Source organism: Pipistrellus kuhlii, unplaced genomic scaffold (genome assembly GCF_014108245.1).
Source record: "Pipistrellus kuhlii isolate mPipKuh1 unplaced genomic scaffold, mPipKuh1.p scaffold_m20_p_18, whole genome shotgun sequence".
Classification (NCBI taxonomy): domain Eukaryota; kingdom Metazoa; phylum Chordata; class Mammalia; order Chiroptera; family Vespertilionidae; genus Pipistrellus; species Pipistrellus kuhlii.
The window spans coordinates 24,120,200-24,147,938 of record NW_023425493.1 but is presented as its reverse complement, the minus strand read 5'-3'; the positions used below and the strand labels follow the sequence as shown (position 1 = coordinate 24,147,938).

Sequence of the window (27,739 nt, the reverse complement as noted above, 5' to 3'; positions counted from 1 at the left end):
AGGAAGGAGAGGAGGGAGTGGGGAAGCTCATCTAGCGTGAACCCCACAGAGATGAAGAGACAATGGGCTGCTGGGGACCAGGGTACAAACAGACTTTGGCATTTATTGTGGCTTCCCTGGGCAGGAGTGAGGGCAGAGAGGAAGCAAACCTCTTAAAGCCTCAATAATCGAAGTGTATGAGGGAGATTGAGGGGATGGGACTGCCAGGGGTGGGGTGATTCACTCCAAGGGATTTTCCTGGGGAAGAGGAAGGAGGAGCACCAGGCTTGGAAATCCCTGCGATGGCGAAGGAGAGGGGCAAGTGAGGGCAGGCCTGAAGGTCGGGCTGAGAACCTCACCCTGGCGCCTGAGGCAGAGGGCAGGAGGTGGCACGCGGTGGTGAGAAGGCAGTTATGTGGACCGTCTTTCCCAGCAGCCCACACATGGGCAGACGGGGGTCCAGGCCCATTCCGGTTGTTTATCTGGGTTCAGGTGTGCTGATGGCCCCAGACATCCACCGGGACCTACCTGCGGGCTGAGGGGGGGTTCTCCTGGTCTGAGAAGGGGCTCTTTAAGGGCCTAGCCTCCACTCCTGCTGGGACCTTGCTGAGTTCCTCAGGGAGAGCTCAGTGAGTCTGCTCTGATCAGGCCCCAGCCTTTCCTGCCCCTGCCATCGGCCCCACCCTTAGCCACCCCACAGTCCAGTCCGGGGTATGAAAGTCTGCCCATCTCCCAACCACAAAGGTCAGATCCCTTCCTTTCTGCCGGTGGGAGGCCAATCAGACAGGGAGGGGAGTGCCCCTCGGTGCCCGGGCCCCCCGTTTTGAGGGCTGCAGTCGGAGGGAGCCCCTTTTGGGGGTGGTGGGGAGTCGGGCTCCGCATCGGTGGGCAGAAGGGAAGCCCGGGCCCCCCGGCACTCTGGGCTGTAGTAGAAGGAGCGGAGGCGGAAAGAAGGCCGCAGCTCCTCCTGGATGCTGTCCAGGATGTGGGTGAAGGTTGGGCGCAGGCGTGGGTTCTGTTGCCAACAGCGGCTCATCAGCTCCTGCCTGGTGGGATGGGAGGGCGGTGTCAGAGGTCTACATCCCTGCCTCTTGTATGAGAGGGTCAGTCAGGGTCACAGGGGAGTAAATGGGAATCGTAGTGGGGTTAGAATTGGGCTCAGAGCTGGGGGTCAGTGGAAGTAAACGCATTGGAGGAGGTAGGCCGGGTCCCAGGGCAGGGGACAGGGTAGCTGAGCAGGGATGTGGGAGGGGCAGGTGGGTGACTCACAGCTGAAGGGGGCAGCTCTCCAGCTCCTCCAGGACCCCGCCATCCATGACAAACTTGAGCACCTGCTCATTGGACAGGCCCTGGTAGGGTTGTTCGGCCAGGGTCACGATCTCCCAGAGCACCACGCCGAAGGACCTGGAGGACCCAGAGCAGGGCTCGAACCCAGCACCCTTCCTGAGGGATTGCCCCCAGACCTCTCCCCAGACCCGCCTCCACATCCCCCGGGCCCTCTGCTCCAGCCAGGCCCCACCAGACATCCGAGTGGGTGGTGAAGATTCCGTCTTTGAGGGACTCAGGCGCCATCCAGCGCACCGGCAGCAGCGCCTTCCCGCCCTTGCGGTAGTAGTCTGTCTCGTACACGTCTCGTGTCATCCCGAAATCTGCAAAGCAAGGGGGAGAGGGTGTGGAGCAGCAGAGCCTCAGCCAGCTCCTGCCGCAGGATATCTCTCCCAGTCTTCTCCGCTGCCAGTCTCCAAGAATCCTGGGAGGCGAGGGCTCTGAGTGTACCAGAGATGCTCCCGTTCACCCTTCTGTACTTGGACAGGGAGCCTGGGCCTCGGGGAAGGATGGGGGGAACTATCAGAGCTGTGGACCAGGCCTGGGTCCTTGGGTGCCTAGCTTAGGAGGAGTCTCTCAATTCCACAGATTGCCCCCACCTGCCTGGCACCCTCCATACCCCCAATCTTGACGGTGAAGTCCTGGGACACCATGCAGTTCCGGGCTGCCAGGTCCCGGTGCACAAACTTCTTGGCGGCAAGATAGGCCATGCCATCTGCGATCTCTCCCGCCATCTGGATCATATCTCCCAGCGCTGGCCGCGGGAGCCCAGGGTTATTCTAGAGCCAGGAGAGGGGACGGGTGACGAAGGAGCCCAGGGACAGGACTCCTCACCGAGGATCACCCGCCACAACGATGCCCGCGCTTCCTCTAACTCGCCAGCACGCTGGCTCAGTCTTCTCCCCGTCCTCACCTCTGCCTCCGGCCGCAAAGATCGAAGATGGCTCTTGAGGTCCCCACGAGTCATTAACTCCATGATGACCAGAGTTGGCTGGCCCTGAGACACCACGCCCAGGAGACGTACCTGAGATGAACAAAGAGCCTCATTGCAGGTCTCCTCAGCTCTCCGGGACCCCTCTGGCCAGAATCTTGGACTGCGATGACCACATTCTGACCCAGACACCTAACCTGGTCCTTACCCCAACCATAAGCATCACTCTAATCCTGGCCTAACAATGACCCTGACTCTAAACCATGACCTGATGATGTCTGACTATCATCCTAGTGTTTATGATTGGCCCAACTCTGACCTTGATCCCAATCATGATCCCAATAATGATCTGGACATTCAATATTGACCCCAGCCATGACTTATCTCAGCCTTAGCCATGACCCTACCGTGACCCTGGTTTGACTCTAACCCCAACTATGACCTTTACCTCGGTTAGGTTCCTAACTACAATCCCAACCCTGACCTTATCCCTGGCACTATCCCTCCTACATGACCCTGACAGTGCCCCTGAGCCTCCCTTACCACATGGTGACACTTGAATGCCTTCATGACAGAGGCTTCCTTGAGGAACTCAATGCGTTCCCGTGGGCTGGCCAGCTCATTCACCGTCTTCAGGGCCACAGGCGTGGTCTCCTCTCCAGCCTCCAGGCCTTGCGCCAGCCCCTCATACACCATCCCGAAGAAGCCCTGGCCCAGTTCCCGAATGATGGAGATCTGCTCCCGCGGCACCTCCCACTCGTCGGGGATGTACACTGAGAGGAGGTGGGGTCACAAGGCAAGGGTACTGCTGACTGCTGCTTCGCCTCCGAAGGGCTCGGGCCCAAGGCCGCTGCTCCCCAAAGGTCTCCCGCTCCACTCCTCCTGACTCTTTCCCACACCTGGACCTACCATCAGAAGCACTGAAGTACTCTGGATTCACAGAGGCATAGAGGGTCCTGTTCCTGCAACACAAGGGGAGGGGCTCAGGCTGGAAGGTCCTCAGGAAGGAAGGAGCAACATCAGAGGGCCAGGAGGAGGGGCAGTGCAAGGAGGAGGGAAGTTCCCGAACACCCTCAGCCCTGATCAGGATGACCTAAGCTGGGCTGGGTCTTCGTCCTTAGACCCAGGGAGTAGGGAGGGCAGTGAGAGGTCTCCTGCCTCCTCAGCTAATCCTTAGACCCCAGCTAATCAAAGCTCTGCCCCCATTTCCCTCTTTTATTCAGTCCCAGGGGGCGCCTGACACCAAGCTTCTACTCCCTCTTGATTGCACTGACTCTACGTGAGGGCTCATGGGGGGAAGGGGGCTGGGGGCCGATAGGACCTGTGCTTACCTCTTCTTGCTGTAAAAGAAACCAAGGGCAGCAAGAATGATGAGCAGCATGAGTACCACCGGGGTGACAGTGAGAAGGTGCAGCCCCCCGGAGTCTTCCTCCTCTGGTGGGCAGCAGAGGGTGGGGTCAAAGGTGGGGAAGTCAGAGTGAAGAGGACACTTCTCTTTCCATAATGGAAGATGAGGATGGGGCGAAGATGGGATGGGGGGGGGCTGTGGTTTCCATGGGGGGCTGTGGTTTCCATAGATGTGGCTAGGGACCTGGGGGTCGCTGTTTGGGAGTACAGGTCTGGGGCAGAGGCTGTGTATACCTGAGCCAGGGATGTAGAAAGCGACACTTTCTGTCCAAGAGCCGTTGCCAGCCAGGGAGGTTGCCCGCACTCTGGCAGAGTAGTTCCCAGGGGGCAGCAGGGCCAGCTGGACGCCCCCAAACTTGGCATATCGCAGGCGGGACACACACAGCACTGTGGCCTCCTAAGGGCGACACAGAACAGCTGGCTGGGAGAAGGATGGGGCACAGATTGGAGCTGGGTTAAGGGTTCTTCTGGGCACCTACCTCTCCCAAGCGGCGGTACTTGATTTCGTACTTGAGGATAAGTCCATTGGGGTCCAGTGGCTCAAGCCAGCGCAGGAGGACACTGCTCTTGCTGGCCGCCTCCCAGGCCACCTTCCCTGGGATGCCATCAGCCTCTCCTGCGGGAGAGGCATCAGGTGGCCCAGCCACAAGGACAGTCAGGTGCCCCATAAGGATGTTTCTGTCCATAATGGACCCCGTAAATGATGGTGGTCCCATAAGATTACAATGGAGCTGGGAAAGTCCTATTGCTGAGTCCTAAGGTCCTAGCACAGAGCATTCTCACATTTTTGTGGGGATGCTGGTGTAAACCAACCTCCTTTGCTGCCAGGATATAAAAGTATATAGCACATACAACTATGCATAGTACCTAATAGGTGATGATAATAAACATTATGTTACTGGTTTTGTGTTTATTAGAATATACTTTCTGTCATTACATTATTATTATTTTTAATGCTCACATGAGGATATGTTTTTATTAATCTGAGAGAGAGAGAAACATCAATGTGAGAGAGAAACATGGCTAGATTGCCTCCTGTTATCACCCCAAAGGAGATCGAACCCTCAGCCTAGGTATGTGCTCTGATCTGGAATCAAACCTGCAAGCTTTTTGGTGTATGATGCGCCAATCAACTGAGCCACCCAGCCAGGGCTGTCGTTATTTTAGAGGGTACTCTTTCTACTCATAAACAATGTTTGCTGTAAAATAATATGCAGTGTTATCGCTGCTGCGTCTTGCGTGTTTACTATGGTTCTTGATTGCATTGTTTTCTCTTGTGCTTGATCTAATTCGTGTTGTTTTGCACAGTAACATGCGTAACCTAAGAGCAATCAGCTATACCATACAGCCTAGGTGTGTGATAGGCTGTACCGTACAGCTTAAGTGTGTGGAGGCTGTCGCGTGCAGCCTAGGTGTGCAGTAGGCTGTCCCGTATAGGCTGTGTGAGTGCCCTCTGTGATGTTCACACAAGGCCAGGCCTAACCACTCATTTCTCAGAACATGCGCCCATTGTTAAGCAGTGAATGACTTCTTCTCACCTTCAAATACAACCTCAAGGGGGCTAAGCTGGGAGGTTTGAGGAAACTCTAGGATTATGGGGACTGGGAGGAGGATGAAAGCAAGGCCCTGAGGTTAGCTGGAGCTCAAACTCGCTATTAGAGCACTGGTGAGAGAGGGTGCTTGGGGTGGGGGGTGGGAGGTGGGTGTAGAAGGCCAGGCGGGTCACTCACTGTGGGGCATGGTGCGAGCAAAGACGAAGGTGGCCGCGCTGCAGCCCACGGCGTGCGCCGCGTGGTTGCAGGCGTGGATGTCGATCCGGTACTCGGTGAAGTGGCGCAGGCCACTCAGCACTGCTCGCTCTCGGGGCACTTTGTCCTCCCGGATCTCAAAATCGGAGCTGTTTCCCCCGAGTCGGAGGGCCCCGGAGACCGCGGCGCGGCGGTGTCTCCCGGAGTCCCTAGAGTGGGTGAGAGTCAGAGCCAGGTCCCCGCACCCGGCCACCCCCTCGGCCTCGGCCCCGTCCCTGCTCACCTCTGAGGGCTCTTATTGATGGACGTCACCTTCCAAGGGGACCTGGGGAGACGGGAAGGGCCCTGTCACAGCCCCTTTACAGGGGTGCACCACCTCTAAATCCACCCCCAGCAAGGCCCGCCAGCACACCCCATCCCAGCAAGACACGCCCCTCAAGGCCCCGCCCACCCGTTAGCCCCGCCCATCCTATTAGCCCCGCCCTGACCGGCCTGTTAACCCGTCCCTCCTGCCAACACGCCCCGCTCCTCCTATTAGCCCCGCCCCCGGCCCAGCGCACTGGGGGATGGTGATGGCGTTGTGCAGGAAGTTTTCAAACTTCTTTTGGAACGAGGCCTCCTGCGCCTCCAGCGGTGGCAAGGCCTGCCCCGGAGGTGGGTGCTGGCAGGGGCAGCAGCCGGGCTCCATCTCCGCTTCGAGCTCCCCGTCTTCCCGGTCGAAGCGTGGGTCGCTGTTGCTGGTGGGCAGCCGCAGGCCTGGTGCGGCGGCGGGAGGGGAGCCATTAGAGGGCAGTGCCCGCGGCAGTGCCCCAGCCCCCCTGGCTCACACCCCGCCCAGCGCACCGCGGTGGCAGTAGTCGTTGAGGTAGAGGTCGCTGTCCTCTGCCAGGCGCTGCCACAGCACCAGGTAGTAGGTGATGTTCCCGTTCCGCTGGGTCGGCGGCTTCCAGCGCACCAGCAGGTGGGAGGAGGAGTTGGACGTGGAGATGACGTCTTGGGGCACGGTGGGCGCTGGGGGTGTGAGTCGGGTACCTCTGAGCGGCTTCAGGTCCCTTTTCAAACTCTGTCTGGCCCCTGTCTCTGAGTCCAGCCCTCACTGGTCCCAAGGAATAGATGACTCTCACCCTCTTCTTCCTACAGCTGAGCATTCTGTTCCTCCCTCGTCCCCAAAGGCCCTTGGTTTGGCTCAGTTATCCCCCTGCACTCTCCCACCCATAGCCTCCTAGGACCTGGGAAAATGCCCATTATTATTATTATTATTATTATTCATCCTCACCCGAGGATATTTCCCGCCATTGATTTTTAGAAAGAGTGGAGGGCAGGAGGTAAGAGAGAGAGGAGAGAGGTTTGTTGTTCCGCTTATTTATGCATTTATTGCTTGTAGGTACCCTGGCTGGGGATCGGACTCACAGTATGGGTGTATCCGAGTCTGCCCAGAGCCTGCCCCATCTTCCTTCTAGGACTCAAGCATCTGGCCCCCCAGCCTTTATGGGCCAGCTGTTCAGTGACTCAGCATCCCTATTTCTGGTGCCTGGGGCCCCCCTCCTCACTAGGACTCAGGCATCTGGCTCCCACTCCCTCCGAAGGCCTACCTGCTGGCAGGGTTCGGAGGTAGATGATGGGGCTCTGGGCTCCTTGGTGGGGGCTGTCCTCAGCCGTGGTCAGCGTGATGGCCCGCACGAACACTGCGTACTGTGTCCAGGGCTTGAGGGGGGCCAAGGTCACCCCTGGATCCTGGTTGCGGCTCAGGGGCAGCTCCACATCTAGCAGGTTCCAGCTCTGGGTCCCACAGGCATCTGGGCCTGTGTGCTCCGTAGCATTCTGGAATGGGCTGAACACCCCACCCCCAACTTGTAGCAGCCCCCTCCTCTCTGAATCACCCCAAGATTGCTGTTGTCAGTCTTCAAGTATGCACGAGGACACCTAGAAGCAGACGTACACCCACCCTTTGGGGCAGGTGCCTGTGGCACTGAGTGTGTCTGCTCAGAGCTGACTGAGGCAGGAGCCGCAGTACAGTGTGTGAGGGGCACGGCCACACAGGAAGCGGGAGCGTCCTGAAGGGCCTCTGCGATGCTCTGCCTTTAAGTGTAGGTGTGCAGATGGTCAGCTGCACAGGCTGAGGGTGACATTTACATTGCAATCTACCCTAGTGCTCCTCACAGTTCCGTGCAGGGACCAGAAGATGGTCCCTGGGAGCTAGCTGGAAATGCAGATTCATGGGCTCTATCCAGGACTAACTGAGTCCGAATCAGTGGGGGTGGGGCCCAGGAACCTGTATTTAACAAACCCAGCAGCTTTCCATGCTGGAGACCTTCCCCTAGCACCGAGGCCTAGGGGAACTTTGGCCATCGGAGCAGGCCTCCCACCATCGACTTCCCTCCTTTCCTCCCAGGCCAGGCCCTACGCTTAGTGAGCAAGGAAGACCTCTCAGTTTTAATTCCCAGGAGCTGCTCCTAAGCCAGGCGCTCCCACCTCCTCTCCACCACAGAAGGGATTACGCCTCACCCCTGCCCTCCCAGCCTGCCATCCCAAATCCATCGCTCTGCTGTAAGGATTTCTGTTTGAGTCCTAGCCATGCTTCTGGAGAAGTCCTTCCTGTGGCCTAAGCCCTACTCCTCCGGCTTTGGCCCGTGCTCTTTCCGCAGCAAGAGCAGCCTGTCCTCGCCTGTCCCTGCTCCTTCCTTCCCTCCTTCGGCAGGCTTTTAATGAAGCCAGGCCAAGCTCCCTGTACACTGGCCAAATTAGAGGCTTAGGCTTAGGCTTAGGCTTAGGCTTAACTAGGCTTAGAATTAGGTTTAACTAGGTTTAGCCTTAGGATTAGGCTTAACTAGGTTTAGGCTTAGCCTTAACTAGGCTAGGCTTAAATAGGCTTGGCTTAGGCTTAACTACTAGGCTTAAAAGGCTTAGGATTAGGTTTAACTAGGCTTAGGCTTAGGATTAATTAGGTTTAGGCTAGGCTTAACTAGGCTAGGCTTAACTAGGTTTAGGCTTAGGCTTAACTAGGCTAGGCTTAGACTTAACTAGCCTAGGCTTAACTAGGCTTAGGCTTAACTAGGCTTAGGCTTAGGCTTAAACTAGGCTAGGCTTAAGCTTAGGCTTAGGCTTAACTAGGCTAGGCTTAACTAGGCTAGGCTTAGCTAGGCCTGGCTTAGCTACGCCAGGCTTAGCTAGGCTAGGCTTAACTAGGCCAGGCTTAGCTAGGCCAGGCTTAGCTAGGCCCGGCTTAGCTAGGCCAGGCTTAGCTAGGCCCGGCTTAGCTAGGCCAGGCTTAGCTAGGCCCGGCTTAGCTAGGCCCGGCTTAGCTAGGCCAGGCTTAGGCCAGGCTTAGCTAGGCCCGGCTTAGCTAGGCCCGGCTTAGCTAGGCCCGGCTTAGCTAGGCCAGGCTTAGCTAGGCCAGGCTTAGCTAGGCCCGGCTTAGCTAGGCCAGGCTTAGCTAGGCCCGGCTTAGCTAGGCCCGGCTTAGCTAGGCTCGGCTTAGCTAGGCCGGGCTTAAAGCCAGGCTTAGCTAGGCCAGGCTTAGCTAGGCCCGGCTTAGCTAGGCCAGGCTTAGCTAGGCCAGGCTTAGCTAGGCCAGGCTTAGCTAGGCCCGGCTTAGCTAGGCCAGGCTTAGCTAGGCCAGGCTTAGCTAGGCCCGGCTTAGCTAGGCCCGGCTTAGCTAGGCCCGGCTTAGCTAGGCCAGGCTTAGCTAGGCCAGGCTTAGCTAGGCCCGGCTTAGCTAGGCCCGGCTTAGCTAGGCCAGGCTTAGCTAGGCCAGGCTTAGCTAGGCCCGGCTTAGCTAGGCCAGGCTTAGCTAGGCCCGGCTTAGCTAGGCCAGGCTTAAAGCCAGGCTTAGCTAGGCCAGGCTTAGCTAGGCCCGGCTTAGCTAGGCCCGGCTTAGCTAGGCCAGGCTTAGCTAGGCCAGGCTTAGGCCAGGCTTAGCTAGGCCCGGCTTAGCTAGGCCCGGCTTAGGTAGGCCAGGTTTAGCTAGGCCCAGCTTAGCTAGGCCCGGCTTAGCTAGGCCCGGCTTAGCTAGGCCAGGCTTAAAGCCAGGCTTAGCTAGGCCAGGCTTAGCTAGGCCCGGCTTAGCTAGGCCCGGCTTAGCTAGGCCAGGCTTAGCTAGGCCAGGCTTAGCTAGGCCAGGCTTAGCTAGGCCCGGCTTAGCTAGGCCAGGCTTAAAGCCAGGCTTAGCTAGGCCAGGCTTAGCTAGGCCCGGCTTAGCTAGGCCCGGCTTAGCTAGGCTAGGCTTAGCTAGGCTTAGTCTTAGGCTTAACTAGGCTTAGGCTTAACTAGGCTAGGCTTAACTAGGCTTAGGCTTAACTAGGCCTGGCTTAACTAGGCTTGGCTTAACTAGGCTTGGCTTAACTAGGCTAGGCTTAACTAGGCTTTGCTTAACTAGGCTTAGGCTTAGGCTTAACTAGGCTTAGACTTAATTAGGCTTATGCCTAGGGACTTCCTGGAAGATGGCAGCAAGGTAAACACTTGTATGTGCTGCCTCTCACAACCACATCAGTGCTGCAACTGGGAATCTTATCTGAGACATGAAAAAAACACAACTGTGGGGGCCCCAACTGGTGCGGCCACACAGATTCCACAGAAAGGTTGGATTTTGACAGGGATAACATGGGGTGTCTGTGTCCCAACAGCAAAAGCAGCAGCTGCAGAAGCTGCAGCCACTGTGGCAGCAGAGGCAAAAACGAGCGCACTGGGACCATGGGAATCTGTGTCCACAAAAGCCCCCCGTTGTTGGGTCTGACATGATTCGAGAGAGTGGACAGGGATCCTCAAGGTTGCTAATAGTGGGTTCTCTAGGGAGCAACTCATTCTGATCTGACACGGAAGAAGAACATAGGTGTTGGAAAGCAGTCTGTAAGTGCACGCAGACTGGCCTATCGCGCACCTAGGCTGGTTCCGCTGCAACCCTTTGCTTCTGATTACAAAGGAGACCACCCAGATTGGTGGCCCTAAGAAACAGCAGGGGGAAACTGCTTTTCTGGGAGCTGAGAAGCAGAGCGGAGAGTAATCACCCGGGATTCAGCTCCGAGGCAAAAAAACGGAATTGAGTGCCATAGAAAAAGAAGGTTAGAGCAGCCAAAAAGACAGGGACATCAATCCAGAAACACTGCCACCTAGGGCTGGAGTACAAACTAACTGTGTTTATTACTAGTTTTATTTGAACAAAAACCAAGAAACTAAGGAATCGCCACCTTAAAATCAAGGACTAGTTTACAACACTGAGGTGCAGCAGAATGCAGGAACTGCTATACTGTCTGGACTGAGAAACAGGCGAGCCAAACAGAATAATAGAAAAAGTGAATGGCCTTCACAACTGCACACTTTTTTTTGCTAATTTTTTTATTTTTAATTTTATTTTCATTTTTTGCATCTTTTACTTAAGAAATGAATTTTTTTATTTTTTCCTCACTTGATTTTAACTTTTTAATTAGCTAGGCTTGTCTTAGCTAGGCTGGGCTAGGTTTAACTAGGCTTGGCTTAGCTAGGCTTAGGCTTAACTAGGCTAGGCTTAACTAGACTAGGCTTAACTAGATTCTTCCTGATTGAGTTTTGGAAGGTTGCCTATTGCAAAAAACAAGAAAAAATGGTAACAAATTATCTAACTCTACAACTCAAGGAGTTAGAAAAAGAGCAACAAGAAAAACCCAGTGTAAGCAGAAGGAAGGAAATAATAAAAATCAGAGTAGAGATAAATGACATAGAGACCAAAGAAATAATACATAAGATCAACAAAACCAAGAGCTGGTTCTTTGAAAGGATAAACAAGATTGATGAACCTCTAGCCAGGCTAACCAAGAAACAAAGAGAGAGGACTCAAATAAACAAAATCAGAAATGAAAGAGGTGAAATAACAACAGATCTCGCCGAAATACAAAGGATTGTAACAAAATACTATGAACAACTCTATTCCAACAAACTGGATAACCTGGAGGAAATGGACATATTCCTAGAAAAATACAACCTTTCGGGAGATCCAAGATGGCTGCACCCAGGTGAACACCTAGACGCAGCCGCACACAACAATTTCAATAAAATACAACTAAAATATAAAACGGACATTGCCCAGAACTACAGGAAGGTTGACTGACTGGAAATTCTACAGCGAGAAGCAAGGAGAAAATCAGAAGGAGGCGCGGAGGAGCTGGGAAAGCCCAAGGAGACTCGGTGCGCGGAGAGGATGGAGCGGGAGAGGAGGGAGGCCGAGTGCCTGGCGGGCGTTCCCTAGCGGAAAGGAGATAAAACTCCGACTGTGCTGGGGCCCCGACTGCTCTGAACCCCAGTTCTAGGCCAGACCCCGGGGACTCAGGCTCAGCCATGGGGAGCCCGGCTATAAGGCGGAACCCTGGGGAGAGGCGAAAGGAGGTAGCGGAGGCGCACACTGCGCGCAAAGAAGGGACGGTCCGCTGTGCTGCGGGATTGCCCTGACAGGAAGGAGACTGGGGCTCCAGACTGCTCTGAACGCCACCTCCAACTCCACTTCCAACTGAACTGAACCCCAATACCTGGCTCATTGTGGGAGAGCATAGACTGTTTGGCAGCAGGCGAAAATCGAGGGCACCTTTCTCTCAGAGGCACCGTCAGCGAGCACTGAAGGACCCGTATAGGGCGGGGCTGACAGAAGCCAAAGCTGCAGGCTCCACCCTGAAACCCGGTCCCATCTGTAACTGCGAAATGCGACAACAAAATAGATCACAAACGAAAGAAATGGAGGACAGAAAGCATCTGGATATAGAGTTCAAATCTACGCTTATAAGGTTTTTCAAGAATTTCCTAGAAAAGATGGATAAGGCCTATGAGGATGTGAAAAGAGATCAACTAGAATTAATAAGGAGTCAACAAGAAATGATAAGGGATCAACAAGAAATAAAGAATACAGCCGAAGCCGGTTTGGCTCAGTGGTAGAGCGTCGGTCTGCGGACTGAAGGGTCCCGGGTTCGATTCCGGTCAAGGGCATGTACATTGGTTGCGGGCACATCCCCGGTGGGGGGTGTGCAAGAGGCAGCTGGTCGATGATTCTCTCTCATCGACGTTTCTAGCTCTCTATCTCTCTCCCTTCCTCCTCTCTGTGAAATATCAATAAAATATATTTTAAAAAAAGAAATAAAGAATACATTGTCTGAAATAAAAAATATTTTACAGAGTCCTAAAAACAGAAGGGAAGATAGCAAGAATCAAGTCAAAGATTTGGAACATAAAGAGCCAGAAGACACTCCTCCACAGAAGCTAGAAGGCAAGAGAATCCAGAAAATTGAAGATAATGTAAGAAACCTCTGGGACAACTTCAAGCGAACCAACATCAGAATTATAGGGGTCCCAGAAGATGAGAGAGAGCAAGATATCGAAAACATACTGAAAGAAATAGTGACAGAAAACTTCCCCCCCTGGTGAAAGAATTAGACTTACAAGTCCAGGAAGCGCACAGAACTCCAAACAAAAGGAATCCAAAGAGGACCACACCGAGACACATCATTATTAAAATTCCAAGAGCAAAAGACAAAGAGAGAATATTAAAAGAAGCAAGAGCAAAGAAGGTAGTAACCTATAAAGGAGCACCTATACGATTGTCAGCTGACTTCTCAACAGAAACCATGCAGGCCAGAAGGGAATGGCAAGAAATATTCAAGGTGATGGATAGCAAGAACCTACAGCCAAAAATAATCTACCCAGAAAAGCTATAATTTAGAATCAAAGGTCAGATAAAGAGCTTCACTAATAAAAAAAAAGCTAAAGGAGTTCATCACCGCCAAACCAGAATTATATGAATTGCTGAAGGGGGTTCTTTCAGAAGAGAAAATAAACAAAGATAAAAATTATGAACAACAAATACGTAACTATCAACAAGTGAATCTAAAAACCAAGGAAATTAAAAAAATCTGATGAACAATATTAACTGTTGAATATAATAGAATCAGAGGTATGGAAGGGGAGTGAACTGACAATTCTTGGGGAAAAGGGGAGAGGGGGGCGTGGGAAGAGACTGAACAAAAACTGTGCACCTATGGATGAGGACAATGGGGAGAGGGGAAAGGGCAGAGGGTGGGGTGGGAACCTGGTGGAGGAGAGCAATGGTGGTGGTGGTGGGGAAAGGAACATTTGTAATAATATGAACAATAAAAACTTATTAAAAAAATAAGAGGAAAAAAAAAAGAAAAATACAACCTTCCAAAACTCAATCAGGAAGAATCTAAAAATCTCAATAGACCAGTGACTTGGGAAGAAATTGAAACAGTCATCAAAAAGCTTCCAGCAAACAAAAGCCCAGGGCCAGATGGCTTCACAGGAGAGTTTTACCAAACATTCAAGGAAGAACTAAAACCTATCCTCCTCAGACTATTCCAAAAAATTCAAGAGGAACACTTTCAAACTCCTTCTATGAAGCCAGCATCATCCTAATACCAAAACCAAATAAAGACAACTCAATGAAAGAGAATTATTGGCCAATATCCCTAATGAACTTAGATGCCAAAATCCTCAACAAAATTCTAGCAAATCGGCTCCATCAGAAAATCAGAAAGATCATACACCACAACCAAGTAGGATTTATTCCGGGAATACAAGGATGGTACAATATCCACAAATCAATAAACATGATACATCACATAAACAAATTGAGAGAGAAAAATCATATATCAATTGATGCACAAAAAGCATTTGATAAAATCCAACACCCTTTCCTGATAAAAACTCTCAACAAGGTGGGAGTACAAGGATCATACCTCAACATAATAAAAGCTATATATGATAAACCCACAGCCAACATCATACTCAATGGGCAAAAACTAAAACCATTCCCTCTAAGAACAGGAACAAGACAGGGATGCCCACTCTTGCCACTCCTGTTTGACATAGTACTGGAAAGTCTAGCCATTGCAATTAGACAAGAAGAGGAAATAAAAGGAATCCAAATTGGAAAAGAAGAAGTAAAGTTATCCTTATTTGCAGATGACATGATATTATACATAAAAAAACCAAAGACTCCATCAAAAACTAATAGACTTAATAAATGAATTTGGCAATGTGGCAGGATACAAAATTAACACCAAGAAATCTATGGCATTTCTATACACCAATAGTGAACTTGCAGAAACAGAGACTAAAAAGGCAATCTCATTTACCATCGCACCAAAAAAAAAATTAAGATACCTAGGAATAAACTTAACTAAGGAGGTAAAAGACCTATACGCGGAAAACTGCACGACATTGAAAAAAGAGATAGAGGAAGATGTAAACAGATGGAAGAACATACCATGTTCATGGATTGGTAGAATCAACATCATTAAAATGTCCATACTTCCTAAAGCAATTTATAGGTTCAATGCACTCCCCATTAAAATACCAATGGCATATTTCACTGACCTAGAAAGAACTCTCCAAAAGTTCATTTGGAACAATAAAAGCAATCCTGAGAAAGAAGAGCAAAGTAGGAGGAATCTCAATACCAGATTTCAAGCTGTATTACAAAGCCACTGTTCTTAAAACAGCCTGGTACTGGTGCAAGAACAGACATATAGATCAATGGAATAGAATAGAGAATCCAGATATCAACCCAAATCACTATGCTCAATTAATATTTGACAAAGAAGGCACGAACATACAATGGAGTCAAGACAGTTTCTTCAATAAATGGTGTTGGGAAAATTGGACAGATACATGCAAAAGAATGAAACTAGATAACCAACTTACACCATACACAAAAATAAACTATATAAAAATGGATACAGGACTTAAACATAAGGATGGGAAACCATAAAAATACTAGAGGCATCCACAAACAGCAAAATCTCAGACATATGCCAAAAGAACTTCTTCACTGATACTGCCCCTAGGGCAATGGAAACTAAAGAGAAAATAAACAAATGGGACTACATCAAAATATCAATAAAAAGCTTTTTTTTTTTTTTTTTTTTTTTTTTTTTTTACAGCAAAAGAAATCATCAACAAAACAACAAGAAAGCCCACTGTATGGGAAACATATTTGCAAATGTTATCACTGATAAAGGTTTAATCTCCAACATCTACAGACAGCTTATACAACTTAATAAAATGACCCAATTAAAAAATGGGCAATGGATCTAAATAGAATCTTCTCAAAAGAAGACAGAAGGAAGGCCAAGAGGCACATGAAAACATGCTCAAAGTCACTAATTATCCGAGTGATGCAAATCAAAACAACAATGTGGTACCATCTCACACCTGTCAGAATGGCCAACATCAACAAATCAACAAAGACAAGTGTTGGCGAGGTTGCGGAGAAAAAGGAACCATTGTGCACTGCTGGTGGGAATGTAGACTGGTACAACCACTGTGGAGAACAGTGTGGAGCTTCCTCAAAAAACTGAAAATGGAACTCCCCTTTGACCCAGCAATCCCACTCCTAGGAATATATCCCAAGAAACTAGAAACACCAATCAGAAAGGATATATGCACCCATATGTTCATAGCAGCACAATTTACAATAGCTAAGATTTGGAAAACAGCCTAGGTGCCCATCAGCAGATGACTGGATCCAAAAACTATGGTATATCTACACAATGAAATATTATGCTGCCATAAAAAAGAAATTCTCATCATTTGCAGCAACCTGGATGGAATTGGAGAACATCATGCTGAGTGAAATAAGCCAGTCAATGAAAGAGAAACACCATATGACCTCACTCATTTATGGATAATAAATAACATTATAAACTGATGAACCAAAGATAGATATAGAGACAGTAAAGCAACATGCAGACTGTCAAATTACAGCAGGGAGAGTAGGGAGATCTGGGGTAGATAAGATATCAACCGAAGGACTTGTATACATGCACATAAGTACAACTAATGGACACAAAACTCTGGGGAGGGAGGCCATGCATGGGAGGAGGGGGAATGGTATATGTACACAGATAATAATTTAATTTTTAAAAAATTAAAAAAAATTAGGTTTAGGCTTAACTAGGCTTAGGCTTAGGATTAACTAGGCTTAGTCTTAAATAGGCTTAGTTTAGGCTTAACTAGGCTTAGACTTATGCTTAGGCTTAAGTTTAACTAGGCTAAGGCTTAGCTAGGCTTAGGCTTAGTTTTAGGCTTAATTAGGCTTAGGTTTAGGCTTAACTAGGTTTAGGATTAGGATTAACTAGGCTTAGGCTTAACTAGGCTTTGGCTTAGGCTTAGGCTTAATTAGGCTTAGGCTTAGGCTTAACTAGGTTTAGGATTAGGTTTAACTAGGCGTAAGCTTGACTAGGCTTAGGCTTAGGCTTAGGCTTAACTAGGTTTAGGCTAAGGCTTAACTAGGCTTAGGTTTAGGCTTAGGCTTAATTAGGCTTAGGCTTAGGCTTAACTAGGCTTAGGCTTAACTAGATTTAGACTTAGGCTTAGGTTTAACTAGGCTTAGTCTAAGGCTTAACTAGGCTTAGGCTTAGTCTTAGGCTTAGGCTTCGGCTTAACTAGGCTTAGGCCTAGGCTTAGGCTTCGGCTTAACTAGGCTTAGGTTTAGGCTTACCTAGGCTTAGGCTTATGCTTAACTAGGTTTAGGCTTATGCTTAACTAGGCTTAGGCTTTGGCTTAACTAGGCTTAGGCTTAACTAGGCTTAGACTTAGGCTTAGGCTTAGGTTTAACTAGGCTTAGGCTAAGGCTTAACTAGGCTTAGGCTTAACTAGGCTTAGGCTTAGGTTTAACTAGGTTTAGGCTTAGACTTAACTAGGCTTAGGCTTAGGCTTAACTAGGCTTAGGCTTAGGCTTAGGTTTAACTAGGCTTAGGCTAAGACTTAACTAGGCTTAGGCTTAGGTTTAGGCTTAACTAGGCTTAGACTTAGGATTAACTAGGCTTAGGTTTAGTCTTAGGCTTAACTAGGCTTAGGCTTAGGCTTAACTAGGCTTAGGCTTAGACTTAACTAGGCTTAGGCTAAGGCTTAACTAGGCTTAGGCTTAGGCTTAACTAGGCTTAGGCTTAGGCTTAACTATGCTTCAGCTTAAGCTTAGGCTTAACTAGGCTTAGGTTTAGGCTTAACTAGGCTTAGGCTTAGGCTTAATGAGGCTTAGGCTTAGGATTAACTAGGCTTAGGCTTAGGCTTAACTAGGCTAGGCTTAACTAGGCTTAGGCTTAGCTAGCCTAGGCTTAACTAGGCTAGGCTTAACTAAGCTAGGCTTAACTAGGCTTAGCTAGGCTAGGCTTAACTAGGCTTAGGCTTAGGATTAACTAGGCTAGGCTTAACTAGGTTTGGCTTAGCTAGGCTAGGCTTAACTAGGCTAGGCTTGACTAGGCTTGGCTAAACTAGGCTAGGCTTAACTAGGCTAGGCTAAACTAGGCTAGGCTTAAGTAGGCTTGGCTTAACTAGGCTATGCTTGGCTTAGCTTGGCTAGGCTTAACTAGGCTTCGGCTTAGGCTTAACTAGGTTTAGGTTTCGGCTTCGGCTTCGGCTTAGGCTTAATTAGGCTTAGGTTTAGGCTTAACTAGGCTTAGGCTTAGGTTTAGGCTTAACTAGGCTTAGGCTTTGTCTTAACTGGGTTTAGGCTTCGGCTTCGGCTTAATTAGGCTTAGGTTTAGGCTTAACTAGGCTTAGGTTTAGGCTTAACTAGGCTTAGGCTTTGGCTTAACTGGGTTTAGGCTTCGGCTTCGGCTTAATTAGGCTTAGGTTTAGGCTTAACTAGGCTTAGGTTTAGGCTTAACTAGGCTTAGGCTTTGGCTTAACTGGGTTTAGGCTTCGGCTTCGGCTTAATTAGGCTTAGGTTTAGGCTTAACTAGGCTTAGGTTTAGGCTTAACTAGGCTTAGGCTTTGGCTTAACTGGGTTTAGGCTTAGGCTTAACTAGGTAAATAAATAAATAAATAAATAAATAAATAAAACTGGCCAAATTAGTGGTTGCTCCCCAAACCGCTGCTCGGGCTGGAGCATGTGGTCAGTACAGAATATTAGCACAGTGAATAGAAGTTTAATTATCCAAGCCTTCCCAGCAGGCGCCTCTCCCTGGCTCTCAGAAATCCTGACTCCCCTCTCCATTTCCCTGTGTGAGGTGAAAGTCACACGGGGAGGGCTGAAGGAGAGGGGAGAGGCCAGAGGCGGTGGACCCTACAGGGAGTGAGACTTAGGGTCCTGGCTTCCTGACTCCGCACAGCACTGCCCTGGCCCGCCTTCTCTGGACTTCAATCTGGATGATTCCCATTCCGCCCCGCCCCTATGGTCCCTGCCCTGGCCCCGCCCCTGTCTATTGACCCTGCCCCGACTGGCCCCGCCCCTAAGGTCCCTCTCCTGGTCCCGCCTACTGCTGCCATTGGTCCCACCCATTGGCCCGCCCCACCCACTCCATTAACCCAACCGTTGGCCCCGCCCCTATGGTCCATGCCCTGGCCCCGCCCCCTGTTGGCCCCGCCCCTGCCTGTCCCCGGAGGGACTCACGACTCCTTGTAGTACACGATGAAACTGAGTAGGTCTCGGGCCTCCAGCGGCTCATAGCGCTCCCAGTGCAGCAGGATGCGGTTGGTCTCGGTCACGTTGGACACGAAGCGCAGGGTGCGAGTCTGGCCTGGGGGTGGCGAGTGGCGAACACCTGCTCTCCACCGCCTACGTCCAAGCCCCGACCCGGACCCCGCGGCATGCCACCCCCAATGCCGCCCCTGAAGACAAGTTATCACCCTGCCCGCACCAAGCGCCCCCTCCCACCCGGCTGCAGGCTGCACGGGGATGCGGGTTTCTTGGGGCCGCGTGCTCCCCCGTGGGGTCGGGGTCGGGGCTGGGGCCTCACAGGCAGCGCGGTCTCCGTTGGTCCGGGGGTTGATCTCCGCCTTGTTCTGCCGGCCCCGCGTGCCCGTCACCTGCTCCAAGTGGTAAATGTGCTCCAGGCAGAGGCGTGGGTTGAAAGCGAAGTAGATCTTGCCCACAGGGATGGTGAGCCCCGCGGTCACCCAGGACCCCAGTTGCTGGAGGTTCTGGTTGTCCAGCACGTACAGAGTGTAGTTCCTGGGGGCCGGAGGGGACCTTGTTCCAAACGGGAGGTGGGGGCAGGGTGGGGAGGAGGTGCCTTGGGCGCGTAGGGGAGGTGTGGTCAGAGGGAGCCGGTCAGAGGCTTGCTCCTGACCCCTTACCCGTCCACCATGGCATCTCCCCGGATTAGTTTGAGGTTCTTGAAAAAGCCCAGGGACACGAGGGCAAAGGAGTGCTTGATTTTGAGGAAGCCAGTGATGGTCTCCACCAGCCCCAGGCTGTGCTGCAGCTCCTGCTCCAGATTGTCTGGGGAGAGGGGGGACAGGGTTGGCGCCGGGGCCAGGGCAGGGAATGTGGTGGGTCCCCCAGGGGAGGGGGCTAAATGGGATGCAGGGAAGGGGGCTGGTCAGCCCGGGACCCAGGGTAATGGAAAGTGGGCCGCTGTAAGGGACGTGGTAGGGGAAGGGCGTGGTCAAGAGAGAGGTATGGCCCGGGGGGAAGGTACTAACAGCCCTGGCGAAGATTGAGGATGAGACTCCCCTCCACGTGGGTGCAGCCGACCAGATCCTGTGCCACCTGGACCGAGTCGATAGTCTTGGTGCCCACCTTGCACTCTTTGGGGCACAGCCCCTCACACTTGTGGCAGAATATGCTGGCGGGGGCAAGCAGAGGGTGTGGCATGAGCCCGGGACCTTCTCGATACTCCAAGGGGTGATGCCCACCCGCCCTACACTCACCTACTGCCATTCCGGGTGAAGCCTGGAGGGCACTGGGCCAGGCACCTGCCCTGGTGGATGCCAAAGGTGGAGGGGAGGCTGGGCACCGAGCGCAGGCTGGCACAGAGCTCGGCCGTGACGCAGCGCCACGACTCGTGCTGGTAGGTGCCCGGAGGGCAGGCCTGGTGGCAGGTGCCCTGGAAGTAGAAGTGGCGGCAGGCAACGCAGGCACCGGGGTCATCCGGCCGGCTGCAGCCCCCCAGGCACTCCACGTGGCAGCACTCGCCCCCGGGGGTGCAGGCCAGCCCGTGGGGACAGGGACACACTGTGGGCAGAGCGCTGTGTGAGACTGCATCCAGCCCCCGTGGTCCTGGCCCCGCCCCTCCTCCTGGGTAACCCTCTCTGTGTGAACCCACATCGCTCCCATTCAGATACCATTGGCTGCCGACTTCCCCAGGCAGGGGCTCCTGAGGACAAGGACCGTGGCCCCCCTCCGTGGCTCCCCGCCTCCCCCAGTGCCTGGTCAGGGGTGTCAGAACCAGCACAGAGCAGTGACCTTGTCCATCAGGGTTGCTGCTCCCCCCCCCCCCCCTGCTGTCCTGTCTAGGCCTGGTGCCCAGATCGTCGCTGGGCATGGGGCCAGGAGGAAACAGACAGCTTCTCCTGAGTAGCGTGGCCCCGGGGAAAGTGTGCCTGGGAGTGTGTGGAAGAAGAAATGCCCACCACTGGGCATGTCACCCAGGCCCCTGCCCATACCTCCTCCCTCTCCAGCTCTCTGCCCGGGGTGGGAGGCAGCCCCCAGCAAAAGCGGGTGGTTTGGGGGCTGGGGAAGCGATGGCCTGGGAACTCTGCACGGGGCAGCTGCGTGTCTGCGGGAGCGTGCATGTGGCGGGGGTCAGCCGGGGCATGTTGACACTGTACACGCGAGAGGCCATGAGAGAGGCCGAGCAGCAGCTGTGTTTACAGCCAACAGGGAGGCTGCGGGGAGGTGGGGCTGGGAGGATACAGTCGGGATCTGGTTACTCTTCTGCCCCGATGCTGAGGGTGAGGGAAGCTGATCTCCACAAACTGTTGGAAAAAGCCCCAGTTTGGGGGACCCCAGCTCTGCTCCCCAGACTCTGAAAGGTCTGCCTCTCCTCCCCTAGCTCTTTCTATCCCTCCTCCCCCCACCATCCCCTTCTTATCCAACTCCCCACTTTCTCTCTTTACTTCCTCTGCATGCACTTTACTTCCTAAAGAACTTCCCACCTCACCTATTTGTCCTCATCTGTCCTGTCCTTCATCTGCCACTTTCTTCCTTCTCCCTCCCAGCTCACCCTGGGCCGCCTGTGCTGCGGTCACTTCTCTCCGGACCAGAACTGCTACCACAGCCTCAGTGGTTTACAGAATAGCTCGTTCCTCATAACAACGCTGCCATCTTTTTACAGATAAGGAAAGTGGGGCACAGAGAGGCTAAAAGAACATAGCCAGGAAGCAGTAGAGCTGAGATTTGAACCCAGGCCATCTGGCTTTGTACTTAACCACTGCCCTGAACTGCTCCGTGTGCTGCTGTCCTGCATCCATTCGTGCCTACCCCCCCCCCCCAATGCCCACCTTGTACCTGCCCTTGACTTTCTCCATTCCTACCGGATGCCATCTAGCGCCTACATCTTGACTACCTTATGCTACAGCAGCTATTTCACTTCCCTAAGCTTCAGTTTCCTCCTCTGCAAAACCACGGTGCCTGCCCCTTGGGTGGCTGAGGCCCGAGATGAACCGAGGCTGCCAAACACTGACCCACACCGCCCCATGGCCACCCACGACTCTGCCTTCCCCGTGCCCTCGCACTGTGTTCTGTCCAAGTGCCCACCTCTCTGGCAGTGGCTGGAGGTCCAGCACCGGTAGTCGGTGTGCCCGCCGAAGGTGGTCCTGGCACAGGGCTCGCCGGAGGCGCCCAGCACGCCAGGACACACGTCGGCGCACTCCTCGCCCAGCTTGTTGCCCACGATGTGGTTGGCGCCGGGGGAGGGCTGCAGCAGGCCCCAGTCGATGGTGGAGAGGTGGCAGAGCTCCTGGTTCTTCTCCACGCGCACGGCCCCGCGCAGCACGGCGCCCAGGCCCGGCAGCCCCACGTCCCGCAGGTGGGGCATCTCGAAGATGACCAGCGCGTAGCCCAGGAAGAGCCGGGCGCCGCGGATGGCGGCCAGGTTGGGGAAGAGGTCGCGCAGGCTCTCCAGGCCGTAGACGCGGAAGAGCAGCAGGTACTCGGTGACCTGAGTGAGGCGCGGGAAGCTGAGGCCGCGGAAGTCCTCGCCCGTGGCCGTGAACATGAGCAGGATCTGCAGGTGGCCCTCCACCACGCTGCAGTTCTCCAGCCGCCGCAGCTCCGACACCTCGGAGCGGATGTCCAGGCTGGGGCACACTGTGGGCACACGTGGCAGCCGTGGTCAGCGCGGCCGGGGACCAGGCACTTCCTCCCACCCGGCCGCTCCGGAGGGGGGCGCCACGCTGGGAGCGGGTTCTGCTGTGGGTGTGGGGTGCCCTCCTCTCGGGGCCTCAGAGGCCTCCCGGGCAGCTTGAGGGGGCTCTCCCGGGTGAGCAGGGAGCCCCGCTGACCCCATTCCCCTTCTCCGTGGCCTGCTGCTTCTTCATGGCAGCAGACCCCAGGTCTAAAGCCACCCCGACTCCTTCCCTTTCCTCAGCCCACGCCCCAGGGGCTCTTCCTGACACACATCCAGAGTCCAGCCTCCGGCCGCCAGCTTTCCTGCTTTCCCGCTTTCCCGACCGTCCTCTCCCGGATCGGCAGTCGCCCCACCCCCACCCTGGCCCCTCTCCGGCCTGTTCTCCACGTTATAGCCAGAGGGTCTTCTCAGAACAGAGGTCGGACCACAATCCCTCGCTGCTCATAAGGTCCCAGGGGCCCCCATATCACCGAAAAGCCAAGGTCCTCGTCCTGCCCACCCCCTCTTCTGCAGCCACACCACCACCTGGCTGTGCCTCACACAAGCCAGCCAAACTGGTCCTGAGGCCTTTGCACCTTCTGATCCCTGGGGCTAGAAACTCTTCTCTCTCAATGGCTCTCTTGGCCCCTTTAAGTCTTTGCTCCAATGTCACCTCTGACCATCCTATTTAAAATTGTGACAATGCTTTATTTTTTCCATGATTCTTAACCCTGGCTAATGCACAATTTATTTGTTTACGGTGAGCTCCAGAAAGCAGGGATCTCTGTATAATCTTCGCTGTGTCCTTGGTGCCTAGTACAGTGCTTGGCACAAAATTGGCACTCAACAAATATTTGATGAATGAATGAATTCTGTGACTGGGGATCAGTGGTCTGAGCTTCATACACTCTGCTTCTCTCCCAGACCTGAAGGAACTGGATGCCTGGCCCCAGCGTTTCTTTACTTTCAAAGGGACCTTCCATGGCTCCGCATTGGAAAAAGCTCGTTTAAGTTCCTCAGCCTGACATGTGGGTGTTGAGAAACTGGTCCCTCTAGTATCTAAAGCCTCAGAAGGGTTCCTCACCCCGCTAGTACCTTCAGCTCTTGTCCCACGAGCCTCAGGTCCAGTCCCCTACCCGTTCCCTGACCCTTTGACCCCCGAGTTCATAACTTTCCCTTCAGGCTCAGCAGCACTTAGTCTGGCCCCCACCCTACACTACCGGGCGCGTTGCCTCAACGTTGCTCTCTATGTCTATGTCACCCCTCCACGGAGGACACTTTTTGAGGGCAGAGTCCTTGTCAGTTGTCTTTGCATCCCCCATGGTGCCCAGTTCAGGGCTGGAAGCACCGGGCACTCAGGAATCATGGGTTGAATTGGTGGACACCTGGACCCCAAGTCCACTCCGTGAGGACCCGATATGTCTGGCTTCTCCAGGGTCCCAGTCCCACTTTCCTTTCTCTCCCCAAGGCACCGAGGGCCATTCCCCTCAGTGGGCCACCTGGTCCCTGCACTCACTTGCTCCCAAGTATCCTTTCCATGCTCCCGGCTAGGAAAGATTCAGGTCTGAATTCTTCCATTTGCCATTCAAGTCCTGCTCGCCTCTCCAGCCTCTACTCCCTCCCTTTCTCCCCAGCCCTCAGCCTCATCACAGGGGTCACCCATCACAGGCCCCTCCCCCGGTCCCTAACAGTGGGGTGGACAGGGAAGGCTGGCCCCTGGAGCTTACTCCACACCTTCTCTGGTGGCCACTAACGGTCCCCATGCTCAGCTCTGCCCAGCAACTCCGTGAGTGTGTGTGAGCACATGCAGGCACACGCAGACACAGAAGAGAGGGAGGATGAGAAAACACTTCTGTCCCCTCCACACAGAGGCCAATCAGGCTCTTGGAGGCAGATGGGGGTTCTCTCTGTGCCCAATGCCGCTTCCCATCATCCCCTCTGCCTCTCTAGGGCTCCCCTGATGGGAGTCATTTGGAAAAACAAATCTCCGACCTTCACAGTTTAACCCTCGCCTGCTCCCCCTCAGGGCATGGCCCCGTGTGGAGCTGCACTGGGAAAGGGACAGCTGGGTCCCCTGACCAAACACCAACCCGCCATGCCCCCAGGGACGTGCTCCTGTCCTGACAACCGTGATTCTGGCTGGCATGTTCTGTGCCCAGCCCTGGCACAGCAGTGGGGGAGGGGGAGCGGTGCCAGGGAGGGCTCTGCCTTGAAGAAAGAGCCTCTGTGCCTCTTCAGGGACCCCCTACCCCAACCCATTGGCATTGTTTTTGTCTTCCTGCCCCAGGAAGCCCCCAGCCTTAGGGCCTCAGGCAGGCACCGGCACTGGCCTCGCTGGATTCCTGAGTCCCCCTGAGGCTGGGAGGGAAGCGTGGGTTTGCCAAAGGGACCTGTCTTAATCCTTCTCCTTTTGAATCTTCTCTCCTCAGCTTTTTTCTTCTCCTGACCAATTCCCCAGCACCTCCCCGCCCCCTGCCATGAGGACCCTTTAGTCTCCATGATCTGACCCACCCCAAACCCTCCACACGGGGATTGTCTGGCCTGGGGCACCGAAAGAAAGTAGCTCCAATAGGACAGAGCCCTGCAGGCAGCAGCTAGCTTTCTCTCTTGCTTTCCTGAGCCTCGGTCTCCGGTCTGCACAGTGGGTTCCCTCGTGTGATTGTGCCTAGTGCTCGGCTGTTGCTCCATTCTGCCCACTTCCCATTCGGGGGCCCTGGGAATGGCCTCCGAGACTCTCCTTCCTCATTTCGGTTCTCATTCAGGCCCTGCTGGGACCACGATTTCACACGTGTGAACTGTGGGCATCTGTTCGTCTCTGTGCTTCAAGGTCCTTCTCACCTCCCAGGGAACCGAGAGGCAAACGCCCTCACGGAGGGAGCTGACTGCTCTCCCTTACGGGAAGTTCTCCTGAGGGCTAACCGCGGTCCTCACACTGAGTAGCTAAATAGATACATTCCAGCTGGAAGCTCAGTGGCTTGGCCTCCCAGCTGCCTGGGAGGGAGATGGGGCTCTCAGAGTCAGCGCGGGGACTCACCCTTGAGTGTGTCCAGGCCCCATCCCAAGGACAGGAGGGTCACAAGCAGACATGCCACGCACTGCCGCAGTCCAGACACCGCCATTGCCCCAGTCCTGGCTCTCCAGATGGCTCTGGGCAGAAGGGTCTGGAGGCCCTAAGGGACACAGAAACACAAGCTTTGGAAGTGAGGAGAAGGGTAGGGACCCAGCCACAAGGAACACCACACACACGGATATGGCAGGAGCCAGAACGGAGGAATGACAGACAGCCACAGACACACACACACACACACACACAGTGACAGGCAGCTAGAAACAGACTCAGCGTGAAGCCGGAGACAGAGGGGAGAGGACAGAGAGGCAGACAGCAGGGGAAGAGACTCAGAGGGGCCCCCTGGGGAGATAGATGGTCACACAGGATGAAGAGCAAAAGGGGTCTCAGAGGCCGACCAGCCCCCAGGGGAGAGAAGCCCGAGGAGCGTGCAGCGCAGGGCGGCGGCGGGGGTCCAGGAGAGTCCTTTCCAGGCCCGCTCTGCTCCCGAGTGCCCGCTGGCCGCCTCCGCGCCGCGCAGGCAGGGGCTCCGTGCCCCCGCCCCCAGCCGAAGGGATTGGTTTGTCGGTCTCGGGTCTCTCCGGTCTCTCCGCCCCTCCCGCCAAGCCAAAATATTTAGCCTGACAACTGAGGGGATGGGATGGGGGACAGGTCTGTTGGGGAAATAAGGCCAAAATGCGGGGGAGGGATCTGGGGTGGGGGGCGTTGGCGAAGAACTGAGTTCCCTGGCGCCGCCCTGAGCTGGGCTGCAGCACCCGAGGCGCACAGCCAGCCCCGGGTTCTAGGCTCTGCCATGCGGCATTGGCACCTGCCGGGGGACGTCTGAAAGCCGTGCCCTGGCTGAGCTGAGCGGGCTTGTTGAAACTTGGCGGGAATGCGAATTGTGTGTCTTTAATATGAAAGCCCTTGGCCTCTCCTAGCGCCCCCCCCCCCCCCCCCAAGCATCCCTGCAGGCCTCTGTCCCAGCCCCAGCCACATCCCTGGTCCTGGCCACTGTCCCCTTGGAGGGAGCAGTCCTCCTGTGGGGCCCCGCCTCTGTCCTTGACTTCTTGGATCCAGGCTGCTCGGTTGGCCTGGTTTGTCTGCGCATCCCTGCCTCCGGGAATGGGGAGGGGCGGAGACACAGGGGGGGCGGTCTGTGCCGGGTTCTGGAGAAGAGAGCCGGCACTGCTCTTCCCCTGGAGCACTTGTCTGCACGCCCCCGCCTCCCCCCACTCCGCCCCCGTCCCTCTCATCCTTCTCCTTTCCGCGGCTCTTGAGGCCACGAAGGTGGACGGGGTGTGGGGGCCGGGACGTGCCCCGTGACGCCCGAGTGCTGTGGCCCCAGGGGCTTTCCAGGTGCGCGGCCTCCTAAGACCCACGGGTCCTGGCTTCACCCGCCGGCCGCTCCCGCGCCCAAGGAGCTAAGAGAAGATCTATTAATTTCCCCGTGCAAAGATCGATGCTCTTGTCGGGGTGGCGATCGATGCCCGTCCAACCTGGCCCTGCCCGGCCTGGGGCCAGCGCTGGCCAGCCGGGGTCGGGGGTGATGCTGGGTCCGGAGGCGCAGTGCGGGGGGGAGGGAGAGAAGGGGGGGCGCCGCAGGCCGCGCCCCCGCCCAGCCGCGGCGGAGCGCACACCTTGGCGCGCTGGCCTCTTGCGCCCCCCTGTGGCCTCTGCTGGAAACGGGCATCTCCGCTCCCTGGTCTCCCTTCTCCCGCTTTTGGGGCTACACCTTCTCTTTCCTCTGACTCTTGATTTTTTCCTTCTCGGGGTCCTGCGTGTGGTCGTTTTGGGGCCCCTTCCCTTTTCTTTCCTGGGGCATAGTGTGTGTTTCACCTGATTTACCCCGAGTGACATCGCACCCTCCCACAGGCACGGGCGCCGTGGGGAGGGAGAGGTGAGACCCGGGCCGGCTAGGATGACCTGGACGGCCACCTTCTCCGGGCTCAGCCCCCTTCCCTCTCCCTAAATGCAGCTGCTGGAGGCTGGGAGACAACGGATCCACTTCCCAGCTCCCCACCCTCTGGGGCGATGGCCATCCGCGTCTCCCGGAGCTGGAGGGGTCTTGGGGGTGAAAGCTGGCGCGCCCCCTCTCCCCCCCCCCCCGCCAAAGGGTGGGGACCGAGTTGGGGGCTCAGCAGAGGTGGGGGAGGGGTGCGGGCAGAGGGGGCGGGGCCGGGCGGGGCTGCTGGCTCCGCCCTTTCCTGGCGGCTGGGCTTTAACGCCGCCCCGCGCACGTGTCCGGAGCCGGCAGCCTCAGAGGAGCGCACTG

The 27,739-nt window shown here is 54.4% G+C and overlaps 1 protein-coding gene across 2 annotated transcripts; it reads right to left on the bottom strand.

Moving 5' to 3' along the window:
- Window positions 1–533: 533 nt before the first annotated feature.
- INSRR (insulin receptor related receptor) lies at window positions 534–25,945 on the bottom strand. Of its 2 annotated transcripts, none has more exons than XM_036442594.2 (22): window positions 25,453–25,945; window positions 21,848–22,399; window positions 20,020–20,323; window positions 19,792–19,934; window positions 19,444–19,588; window positions 19,104–19,318; window positions 18,758–18,884; window positions 6,984–7,222; window positions 6,235–6,402; window positions 5,952–6,147; window positions 5,675–5,716; window positions 5,374–5,600; window positions 4,123–4,259; window positions 3,878–4,040; window positions 3,568–3,670; window positions 3,146–3,198; window positions 2,780–3,009; window positions 2,219–2,329; window positions 1,925–2,084; window positions 1,499–1,628; window positions 1,249–1,383; window positions 534–1,025 (listed from the first exon to the last, which is right to left on the bottom strand). In XM_036442594.2, exons 1-22 carry the CDS (start codon window positions 25,535–25,537, stop codon window positions 725–727), a joined length of 3,966 nt encoding a protein of 1,321 aa, XP_036298487.1. In that variant the 5' UTR covers window positions 25,538–25,945; the 3' UTR covers window positions 534–724. The 2 variants fall into 2 exon arrangements, with proteins under 2 accessions (XP_036298487.1, XP_045439222.1); XM_045583266.1 differs by having other exon boundaries at window positions 21,848–22,404; window positions 25,458–25,945.
- Between the last annotated feature and the right edge of the window lie 1,794 nt (window positions 25,946–27,739).

Coding starts and splice junctions, on each gene's coding strand:
- INSRR (XM_036442594.2), bottom strand. CDS start 25,537: ATGGCGGTGTCTGGACTGCGGCAGTGCGTGGCATGTCTGCTTGTGACC. Junction 19,589..19,791: donor CCTCAATCTTCGCCAGGGCT/GTTAGTACCTTC, acceptor CCCTCTCCCCAG/ACAATCTGGAGCAGGAGCTG. Junction 2,330..2,779: donor CATTCAAGTGTCACCATGTG/GTAAGGGAGGCT, acceptor TGTTCATCTCAG/GTACGTCTCCTGGGCGTGGT.